We start from the raw sequence: 12,351 nt of genomic DNA on the forward strand, positions 1-12,351 counted from the left end.
TATGAAAATTTTTGGTTGAAGCTGATTTAATGAAGCAAAATTTGCTTTATCTGAAGCATCAGTAGGTCTCTATCGAGAGTAGAGGTGACTTGGCACTGCAACCTAGCTTGGGGCAGTCAGTATTAATCTATTTTCATTGATGCAACATCTATGATTTAAAAGGAAAAAAAATAAAAAAAATGATATCTTGTTTTTCTGTTTAAACTATCGACATAGCACAAATTGTACATTTTGGAAACAAGAACGTGCTCGTTTTATGAAAGTGGTTTTTCAGGATTTTTTAACACATTTTAATATGTTGCGGAAAAATTCTTTTAAATCAGAAAAACTTAAACAATTGTCTTAAGTCACTTCCGCTGTCGGTACATTTTGGTTTGGTTATTACTTAATTCTTGAAGTTGAGACTGAAGTTGAAGTTTTCATTTAGTTCGACACTGGAGGAGAAAAACTGCTTAGGTAGAATTAAAATTTTTTATTAATGGGATTCATATCAATAATTGGGTATAACAATGAAAACGTTCGAGAATCGAATAATGGGTTTAGCTAAGGAGATAAAATCGTAATGTTTATTGTGCTATTTTGGCACCGTTAACAAAGACTCAAAAGAAGACCGTGATATGAAATTGGCAAACACTTGCTATCATAAGACTCGCATTTAGGATATAAATAAAAGTACATATAATAAACACGCTCCGAATTATAAATATACCTATATAACAATATAGCAACAAATATTTTCAGTAACATATCATATATTCGTAAAATTTGCTTCTATACCAAGTAAGTAATATTTTCAAATTTCTTGTATGGAAATTGATTTATCAACATAACTTGTACAAATTCTTAATTCGAATTCTAGTCGTAAGCAATATACAGGTAAAATATCTTAAAGTATTTGGTCTCACTGGTGGTGGGTTTTCTTTTTTTGAGTTCAGCATCCTACGGAAATGTCAACAGATGAAGCAAACTTGGAAAGGATCTACCGCATCTAAGAGACTGCTCTAAAAAAGTCTAAGTAGCTAAAACTATGGACTAGAATGAGATAAAAGGTGATAAGAATGATAAACATGGCAGTAATACTTTCACTTTTAGAGCGTCGCAAACGTCCTTGATGCTTTCGGAAAATATGTGTCAAGCTCTTTTAGCTTAAAATGCGTAGTACGGAACGAAAACTTAAAAAAAACTTTGAAATTGTGTACAAAATCGGAGTCGAGACACACGCGTCTTCTGTTAATCTCATATATTATGTTATTTCTCTATCTTTATACATCTAATTTTATTTAGGCACTTTAATAATTAGTGTATTTGTCATAGTTACGATTATCTATTTTTACATTCTAATTAATTCGAATGAGTTTATTATAGACAGTTTATTAAAAGGTGAGATTGGAAGGTAAAACAACATTTGGACTACTGCGAAGACGAATGTTGACCTGAAACTCTTCTGAAAAGTTTGTTTAACATTCAGTACTACGTCACATAAGCAATTTTATAAACTTAATTATGGATCAGAAAGAATCAAAGATTCAGATGCGCATCATAACTTAGGATAAGTTTGGTCCCTGCACTCGGGCCGCCCTTTTGAAATTGGCACACGAAAACTAAATCGTTATGCCATTTCGTTTTTTTTTTCTTTTACGCATGCATCCCGTTTAGATCTCATTCATCATAACTGAATTAATTCATTATAGTCTTTGTTATAATTATTATAATTAAAATTGATTAAGGTCATAGTACCATGTTTGTGTAAAGTACACAATGATTGTCAGAGGAGCACGTTATTTCGATTCTAATTTAACTTACATCAATCTAGACATTCATTACAACGCATTAACTGTCACATCACATTCGAGGGCGCGAACATTTTGGTGTATTTTTTTTAGAATATTCATTTTTAGATGTTCTGGTCTCCATTCAGTTTAATTTTGAGTTTTCAGGCTTTGGAGTTTTTAATAGGTTGTTAGCACTGTTGTCAATCGCGCTTGATATTATAACTGGTTATCAGATGAATTTAAAAATAAAGCGTCAACAATGACTTCTTTTCATGTCAAGTAAAGTTTAGCCTGAAAGTGTGACAGACAATGCTACCAACAGGTTTGAAATTCTAAGCCTTCTCAAACCCAATGAAAAAGTAAAAGTAATTTAGTACCGCGTTTTAATTTCTTGTGAAGAGGATGTTTCTATATTAGCGGTGATAAAGAAATTTGGGGTAAACTTGGAGGCTGAATGCGATTAGATTAAGTTCCTTGTCTAATGTCTTGCGATGGAAATGATTAATATCAGTTTAATTGGATTAAACATTATCCAGTCGGGGAGCGAATTATTATTAGAGTTCATAATGTTGGTAGAGACGTGATATTGGATTCGATGTGTTATAATATAATAAATGAACTCCTCAATTCAGTAGTAAAAAGTTTGGAAGTTTTAGCGCATAGCTCGCTTAAATTTTTGAAGAGTATTTTAAATAATTTTAGCGTATAAAGTTTGGAAATGGGCGGATTTGACGTCACTACTAAATAATTCGTTTTGGTTTTTGTGGGATGTAAAAAGGCAAGTTGATGTAATGCGATGTGAACTGATGTAATAACGTGTTCCTCTGAAAACTTTGACACCATTTAATTATGTATAGAACCGCCGTCGTCGACTGACGCATTTATCGAATATCGATCGAAGCACCATGACAAATATAACACATATGTTTCACTCACAGGGTGGTGTACACTAAACTTAGGGAAAATTTACATAAATTTTTGGCAGTTATTTCGTGAACGGTCCACCAGACAATTTGGCAACAGTAAAAATTTCACTAAAAATCGTTTTTAAATGTCAATTGGAATGCCGCCGTTACACAATATATTGAACGAACGCATACGTTGGCGTTCTCAGTATGTGGTAAGGCAGCGCATTTTGTTGTTAAATGATGCTCTCTCTGTTTCTTTCGTTGTCTTCCAAGCTGCTGGTCGATCTGGAACCGCATATTTGCATCTCTATTTCAGCAAGTCGGTTTTCCAACTCCCACTGTTGTTGGTTCAATTTCTCGCTCATTGCCGCATTTTCGGTTTCCACAGTGTGAAGTCTTTCACGCAATCGCTTGATTTCTGATTCTAGCGCTTCGTGAGAACCAAGAAGAGGAGACGCCGTCCCCGATACCAGCTGCGTCATACTGTCGCAGTGCAACGTTGTGCCTGTAATCATGAATAAATTGCTAAATCAGCATGGCTAAATATTAATTTCAGACATTCACAACTACATCACTTAATGATAACTTCGTTGATGTTACTTGAATACCTGATCAACCTAAACCTCAAAACACAATAATATGTGAAATAGCAACAGAATCTATTTCTGCGACGAAGATTAAAATTAAAATTTATGGTCACTTGGAAAAAAATGACACTTTTGATGTTTTACGAGGAAATAATGCAAATAATGCAAATAAAACGACTAGAAGAATTTGGGCGCTTCGTTCACGGTCACTTAAAAATCAAAGAAATGGATTTTAATTGTCTAGAAACTTTGTCTTCAGTAAAATAGAGCCCTCATTTTCTATATGTCAGAAGTAATGTCGCGCTGCGGGTTTGCGTCCGTCGTGGTCGTCGATATGTCCACATTCTTTCCTGGATGGTCAATAGACTCATTTGAAAAAGGATTTTGTCGCCAAGTTTGTGAAGAGAAAAATGGGCTTCTTGTGGTAATGTTCCGAAAAATTTGGTTTATTCTATCGTCGATTACTCATTGCAATGTTTGCCGTAATAAAAATAGGTTGATGTGTTTGCATTTTCTACCTGATCGTTGTTTTTATTACTTTTATTAATTTGCTGATGATCGCCCTGGAATCTTATAAAAGTTTCTAATATGAACAAACAGGGTCCGACAACACTTTAAATTGTCTTTAATTTTAAAAATACAAAATTGGAAATTTCCACATGTTTGTAGCTGACAAGCGCTAGAATCTCTTTCAAAAATGTGTTTTTATCACCTATACTTTGGCGTTACGCTACCTGTTTTTTTTTCAATATATCTATCTTACAAATATCGCAATTTTTATTTTAAATTTAGTGCAAATTTTGTTAAAAATTTTAGAAAAAAAACTGTTTCATCAAATTATGACGTTATAGTTTGTAACAACTTGTGTCAAAATGTCAGTTATCCTCTAATGTGCTTCAGATTAAAACAACAATTTTACCGCTGTCAGTTACATTGAAAATAATTAAAATTAGCAATTACTTTCACAAAAACTCAAAATTTGCTAAAAATTAGACGTCGCGACGCCACACTATCGGTAATAAAAACAATGTTTTTTGTTAGAGTCTAAAACTTGGCCAATTGTAGGTGTATACAAACTTCTAAATTTTTTTCTTTAACATTATAAACGATTATAGAAGTGGCCACAAGTTTTGTCCTAAGACAAAGAAAAAAATTGTAAATAAACGAGAGAATTTAAAATTTCAATTAGCAACCGGAGAAATAAGAAGCATAAATTTGAAAATCAAAAGTAGCAATCTCAAAGAGAACAATATTTTATCTACATATTTATATCAATAGAAGTGTAATATCAGCAGGCTGAAACTTCAAATAAACAGCTGTTTACTTAAGCCTGAAACTTGATATTGCTCAAATTATGCTATAAATTTTCGTTTTAAGTAACGTCGAGAAAACATAACAAAATTATATTAATAAAATTTCCTACTGTTAATTATCAAATTAAAAAGTATGTAATTAGCATAATTTTGAATAATGCGTGATGTTCGGGATGTTATTAACATTCCGATTGCAATAAAATCCATTACTAAAAAACCAATGTGTTTTGCTTTTTGTTAGTAATCAACAAACTACGTGTGAGATAATTTGAATAACAAATAATTTTCTTGTAAAACTCGAGGAATGTTTACCTCAAAACACGAAACGTAATTACGAGTGCATGTCGCTGTTAACAAAAACGTGAAGTGACAATCAGAAACCAATCCTGACGGAACGTCAATTGTACGCTTGTTTGTTTAAATGAAAGAATTTAATTAAACTGTATCTCCATCGGAAAAATCCATATCAGTGACAGTAAGTAAATATTTTGTAGCTTCCCTAAATCGTGACCTATAAACTGGTGTTCATTTTTTGGTCACTGGTTTGTAAACTTCCATAAAGATTCTATTTTAAACTTACTAAAACTGTGACAGACGTTGCAACAAGTTTATGAGTGTTTCGTTGCGAAAAATGACGGTTTCAAGTTTATCGAATTGGGACAATGTTGGACGTTATGGCTCCGGAGCGTCCATTGTAGGTCAATCGTCGAATAAAATTCATACTGAGTGCTAACATAAATAATCTACAGAAGTTCCAAGAAAATAGAGACAAGAACTGTTTCTTACGTAGCCCGGCGCATCCACCATTTCGACGTTCTACTTTATGCACTAGTCTGAGCTATCTACTTAAACTTGTCTACCATGTAGCAACTCTTTGTGAATAGCTCAAAGCTTAGTGTGAAATTTAAAATCGTAAAGTATTTCAATTTGTTGAGAGAGTTTCTGCTATGCCTTTAATTATATACAGTGTTTGCGTACTCGGATCGTGCACTATCAGCTTACACTGAAACATGATATCTGATGTGTACTCACACCTCACCTCACACTACCATTTCTCTAAAGCTCGGCTGGACTGAGCGGCTAACTGCTTGTTGGCTTTCTAATTTATGGGAGCAAGGCTACTAATTGCTCTTGTTGAAATGATTAACCTGTGTAGACACTTTGTTACATGAGATGACAAACTGTAATAAACATTGTAATATTGATCCGACTATAATAAAAACGCGCCTCTTTTTGTGATGCGGAATGGTGAGGGCGACACCAGCAATCTGATCTGTAATAGAGGACCCACACATGAGGGCTAATTTCACGAGACAATACAAGTACAAAACGGTTTCCATTTTAAACTTTCTTGGCCGACGTGCATCAGTGATTAGAATCTACTTTAGTACATGCATCAACTCGGTTGAATCAACTGATGGCGCCATGTCGCTTAACATGAATCTACCTAATTGAGGAGTCACTTTAAGTTAACGTAGCAGTTAATGAAATTATCCATGCATAATCAAGCTTGACGAAGACATTTTTAAAGATGCGCAACGAAAAAGTTTTAACACACTAACTAAAATTGGCTTGAAGCTGCCAATAACAAACTTACAGCCAAACTAATGCAAGCATTAACTAATCGAGTTGGGATTCAGCGGTTGATTTTCATGATAAAGTTAGTATTCCGAACACTGTATGAAAGTTGCTAAATTTTGCGCTTCTGTCACCTTTTCTAACAGGCTTAAGCAACAGGTGCCAGTACTTGGAGTCACATCTTTCAACAAATGTTCGAAGTGACGTCCATTGACTTAATAGCACGCTTCGGTTCTACAAACTAACACGCTTTGAAAACGTCAATAGCATTGAGCATTAGAGATGATTTCTCTGACGAAGCATCGTTTTATCTCCTTGGCTGTCTTTTAAAGGGTACGTTTTGTTAAATCGGGAAAATTCTAGGGAGGTAGCTTTAATTTTCCAGAAAATGGGGTGATTTAGTTACGACTTTAAGCGAACGATTCAATAAATGGAAAGGAAGTGGAATAAAAAATGAGAGTTTGACGTATGTGAGGTGATTCTAAACGAAAAGTATAAGATTATTTAATTGGAATTTCATTTCAAGTTTCTAGTTCTGTGGGTAACAAGTTTGGAGACATTTTTATATTCAAACGTTGTTACCCGACTTGCCTCCGACTTCTCTGACAATCTCAATGGCTTCTGGACTTGTAATACAACTGCTTGTCCGTAACATAAATTTCTCTAGCCGCATTTGTAAGAGCCACCAACAACCGCTCCGCCACAATTAAGTTCAGAGACATTGTTCTTAGTGTAAACCTGTAAACTCAATTTCTTATAAGAATTGTCCAAGTCTAAAATTAACAAGGAAAAGGCGGAAAACAATGTTTTGAATTCATTAGATTTTTTTCTATTCTGATTCTTGACACTCATTCTTCTTTAGATTTCTTCTTGAATTCTGTGAGATTCATTAATTCTTATAGGCCATTCTTTGGAGGAATGAGATTCGAATTCCGAGTCATTTTCTTTCAGAAAATTTTTATGACCAAATCTATTCATAAAAACTAGAGAATTTGTCGTCGTCGCATAAATCAAAATGACTAAATTTGTCTCTTTTGTAATTGGGTACATTTTTATCTTTTCCAGCCAATGAAAAAGTTACGTAGCAAATCCAGAACCCTATTTCTTATGTTTTGTCTCTTTTTATATTATCAGCAACCAATAAATTGATTCGTGTTTGTGCATGAATTAATTAGCCAAGAAATGTATCCAATAAACAACAGTTTTGTACATCTAGCCAATGGCAATCGAGTTAGTGTGTTTTTTGTCATAAAAACTCTTGAGATAAAGATAATAATGCGAGCTAATGAATACACTCTTTTTGTGGTTTTATTTCGACTTCAATTATCTTCACCATTTTGTTATTAAGAAAGGGAGGATCATTTCTAAAATTAGTTTATTTTGATCTGGAAGTTTGCAATAAGCCTAGAAATTGATCCAATAAACAACAATTTCGGACATCTAGCCAATGAATGAACGTTTATAATCAAGTTGGATCGTTTTTTGTCATAAAAACTATTTTGATAAAGATAATGCGAGCGAATGAAAGCATTCTTTTTTTGGGTTCATCATATTCACCATTTTGTTATGAAGAAAAGATGGATCTTCCAATGAAAATATTTAAAATTGTTTTTTTTTGCTCCAGTAGTTTGCCAATTTGGCATAATGAATACATAAACACTAGTAACTACTAAAATTTTTTTTTTCTAAATCTTGGTTTCTCCAAAATTCAAATTTCTTAAATTTCTGCTTTTTACTCTTGTAATTAAAGTTTTTTACGGATATCTAAAAATTTTGACGTGTTATAAGAAAACTGAGTGAAGATTTTAACAGTAAAAGATCTATTAGAAACGCCAGTCTTAATGGCTCACACAAAACTCGTGTAAATGAAACAAATAATTTTAAATTTCAAAAATTTGCCCTACAAATCAATAAATAAATTTCGCTCGTTGGCTCTCTATAAAAAACTTGATTTGGTGTAAAACCAGCAAAAATTTGCACCCGTGTTGATATGATTGTTTGCTTTTTACCACATGCAGTCAGATCCTGTAAGGTATTTAATTAAATTTTCTCTGCGGGCATAGTTAGTAGCACTTACTATCGAAATCGTTTCAATTATTGATCATTTGTGCAACACGAATTTGAAACGGTGGAAACCAGCCAACTGCGTCAAGTTTTGCTAAAATAAATAAACCCAGTTGCCCAAATGTAACAAAATTTTCGGTGAAGGCTGTTCTAATAACTTCTTGTTTGAACTTAAACTGTGGGAATAGAAACTGTCATCGGTAAATTGGATTAAAGTTCAAGAGTCACCGACAAAGAGAACAGATTGTTTTCTATGGAGCACGGTCTTGAACAAATATTGAGGAGACGCACAAAAGTCGTATTTCCTAATGATTCTAACTCAGAGTTTTAGGGTGGACACGAAATAAATTTTACTTTCTGGCGTCCAAATATAGAATATTATTTAATTGACTTGGTTGTTCAGAGCCCCTGTTGGCCGGTGTAATTGGAAAAGTTTTTGTAGGGCAAAATTACCTGATCTTGCATGTGACGCTGGAGTATGATGATGACTCCTTCCACTACTGGTGGATCCTAGAGGACTATCTGGAACAGGTCTTGGTGGAGATCCCATTAAAGACCTAGGATAAGCTGGAGTATATCCTACAACCGCCGGAGGTATCCACATGTCTTCTAAAGGAACTTTACCACGAGATTCTACAAGACCAGGAGTGGATTGACTACGTCCCATTGCCGCTGTAAAGCAAGCAGATAAAAGTTTAACCTCTTGAAAAATCGCAGCGAGGTAGATGTATAAACAGTTGTTATTAAACGCTCCACGTGACGAGCGAATCATTGAACAGGAAGCGGAAATTTCCTCGAAAATTCCAGCAATTTAGACTAGTTGCCATGATGAAATTGCCAATTATTTAAATGGTGCTGACGCGACTTTCAGCTGGTATTAAGTTCGCTATTTGAGTAAGTAAAGCGGTGCAGCTCGGCGGATGTATCTGAATTAATATAATTTGCATTATTTATTGTTTGATGCCAAGAAGTCGAGATCCAGCTTAGAGGAAGCTCAAGCACTAATTAAAGTTCACCGTCTGTTTAAATATCTGATGATAAATAATCAAATGTCTATTTATAAGACTATACTTCAAGTATGGACGCTCAGGCGTGATCAAGTTACGTAAACAATTATTTCTAGATTAATAATCAGTAAATTTAATATTGCGCTCCAGATTTGGTACCCTTACTAGCTGTTACAACATAATTAGTGCAATATTAATTTGGCGCATTAACAGCGGTAATAAATTTACTGGAAATGTGAAATTTCGCAGTGCGCTATTTTTGGCCTTTTATAAAAACGTACGCATAAAATTCGTGCAGGTCACTAAATTTCATTACTTTTACGCTAAAATTACAAACAAAAATCTAAATATCATAGCTAATTTAAGCTCGTCAAAGCTTTAAACTTCTACAAACACAGCATTAGTTTCTACAAACTAAATTACAACAAACTAATTTCATCATGCACATTTATTTGCATATACTTTTTAATGCATTTTTGTTTGCGTTCTATCCAGACTTGGTATTATAAATACACGTAATAAGAACCTGTTTGGTTAGCCAGAACTTTTCTAATTAATGGAGATGAGGAAATTTTACACATTTCGTTAAATTAACATTTAAGCAAAAACATTAGATTGGAATAAAAATGCGGCAATGGAAGTTTTTATGGATGTTTTTTAGGAAAAAATGAGGGAAGCAGAAAATGTGTCCACTGAGTAATACGGCGCTGAATAAAAAGTTGGAGGAGACGATAAAAAAACACATTGAGGAAAAAAGTGTCAATTTAGAAAATTATTGGCGATGATGTAGGACTGTGATCTCCGATTATTTTAAAAAGTAGATACAAATATTGAGAAGGAATTTTGCATGCAATAAATCTAACCGTTCATCGGCACCGCGTCGTGAAATTGAAGTTTTTTTACTTCGAATGAAATTTTAATTCAGTTCTGTCAGTTAATACGTTTCAGTTTATATCTTTGAAGTAAAAAAAATGCTCCGCATAGAGTTTGCTGTGCTCTTTTCAGTTTTACTAACTGAATGTACGAGTAAGAGTATAAAACGGATTTGGTGCATCTATCATTTTTACCTTAGGTATCATCATGTTGATGCGCAAATAAAATTGGATAATTGGATTATCGCACATGTCATGAAATGTAAAACCAGATTCCTCTTTTAGGTTTGGTTTTATTCGCTAATAACTGAAATGAAATGAAATTCTGAACACATGCACCTCTAACAAAGCATAATTATTTTATTTGGATATCGGCACAAATGCAAAAATATTTTTAGTTTATAAAGCTAATACCACTATAATATTCGATTTTATTAATTAAACTTTATTAAAACAATCTCAGTGAATTATGCATGAATAACATATTTTTTAATTTTTCTCATCTCTATTTCTGAACTTACCTAAGGACAAATAATTATGTTCAGATTCTAAGATTTTGAGAAGCGTTCATGAATAACGCAGGTAGCTATTTCACTTGCACCCACTACCAAATTCAATTTAGTAATATCAGTAATTACATTCTGTGTGTTCCAGCGCTCATTCATCGGTTCATGAACAATTCATTCTAAAGTAATAATGTTATGAAATGGTGTAACATTGGGGGAAATGAAGGTTAGTCTTTTGGGTGTAATTGAAAACACACTATTTTCGCATGATCAGGTGCTGCCTTTTTAAGTTTGTAACAATACAACGTGGTTGTTATTCTCTGGCGGCTTGTACGATAAATTCAGCATGAAATTGTTAAGAATGTAATTTGGCACGAAAAGCACTGAATTTAACTTATTGAAAGTAATAAAATGGACGTTCATTCTCAATTAATTTCCAAAGCTCAGACATTTTTGAGAGTTTTTTTCAGTATGTGGTAAACTGCGAGTCCGAGTCAGTGGTTGTAAGTAAATCCCTAGTCGGTATTAGGGATTTTATCTTGTAGATACCACGAATTTATAAACTCTGTTAAGTTAGAAAACAGAACGATCGGTTGGTTTAGGGCGATTATAAAAGCTTTAGAGAGACAGGAAAACCCTTGGGGAGTCTTTTTAGAAATAAGATAAATTGAGATTTCCTTGAAGTTTTTATCAATATTTTCTTGTGGCAATAAGACGAGTGCGGTGTGTGAAAATCTCGTAAAGATTTTATTTCAAAGGCTCTCTTTATTGTTTTATTGCAGGAAGCTTGTTTTGTGTAATTCTAGAAGTAAATTGTGGCATTAGCTTCGGGACATATTTTCTATTATTCATGAAGTCCAAATTGGAGAGGCCGAGCGACTTTTCCAACTTTTGTGGAATAATTTATCAATATGTAGCCGGAGAAATAGTAATTTTACTAGGTAATGGCGTTCGAAACATCTCAACACGTCGTTAAAGTGAGCTTAAAAACTTCCCAATCCACTTAAATCTAAACAGATAACACTCTTAAATACTTGTATTGATGATCGATGAGTTGAGGACTTTACACAATGAAAGTGCTTGAGCAATCTAGGATTGAGAGTTGGGGTCTAACACTTACCTTTCTCCAAAGGCGCCCTCTTATATTTCTCGAGTCTCTTGACGGCTATAGCTTCCAAACGAACTCTAGCTGCAGGATATTCTTTTAAAACGTCCCACATGTCCTTTTTACTCAATACAAATAAATCGCTGTACCCCACTGATCTCACACTCGCTGTTCTTCTATTTCCTACGGAATTATTTAAAAGCGTTTAAAACGGGATCGGGCCGTCTCAAGTTAAAAGACAAAGGTAGAAAAACATGCCAACATCAACTGTTTTCTCGAATTTACAGTGATTGTTGATTTCTAAAGAACAAAGAATTTTATTCTGAAACGTGCTTAGGTATTTCAAGAAATACATTTTTGTGCATATCGAGGCCAACGCAAAATAGTTGCCAAACTACGATGAAATATCTCGGGGAAATGTTTTGGCGAGAATTTCAAACATGTTGAAGCCACCTCGTTTTTTATTTTTTATGTGGTTATTAGTGGGTATAAATTGCAGAAAGGTGGTCGTAAAACTGCAAAATGTATTTCCCTTGAATAAATTACAAAACTGGAGAGATTTGGAAACGAGCAAAGCGTTAATGTAAGTATATGGAAATAGGTTTTACGTGTAAAATAGCACATAAATTTTACTAATGA

At 33.7% G+C, this 12,351-nt stretch overlaps 1 protein-coding gene across 5 annotated transcripts in view; it reads right to left on the bottom strand.

The window, feature by feature from the left end:
* Window positions 1-457: 457 nt before the first annotated feature.
* The window catches only part of LOC148175032 (cyclic nucleotide-gated channel alpha-3), a 53,985-nt gene continuing 42,091 nt past the window's right edge, over window positions 458-12,351 (bottom strand). For 4 of the 5 annotated variants that reach the window (XM_088036228.1, XM_088036227.1, XM_088036226.1 and 1 more), the window contains 3 exons: window positions 11,728-11,895; window positions 8,676-8,894; window positions 458-3,185 (listed from right to left, as the gene is read on the bottom strand). In XM_088036228.1, the coding sequence (XP_087892354.1) occupies window positions 2,914-3,185; window positions 8,676-8,894; window positions 11,728-11,895 (659 nt within the window). In that variant the 3' untranslated portion in view covers window positions 458-2,913. The remainder of the gene's footprint in view (window positions 3,186-8,675; window positions 8,895-11,727; window positions 11,896-12,351) is intronic. The other variant, XM_088036229.1, reaches the window with a different exon arrangement.

Source organism: Gnatocerus cornutus, chromosome 5 (genome assembly GCF_029298725.1).
Source record: "Gnatocerus cornutus isolate USDA-ARS CGAHR chromosome 5, icGnaCorn1.1, whole genome shotgun sequence".
In the NCBI taxonomy this organism is placed as follows: domain Eukaryota; kingdom Metazoa; phylum Arthropoda; class Insecta; order Coleoptera; family Tenebrionidae; genus Gnatocerus; species Gnatocerus cornutus.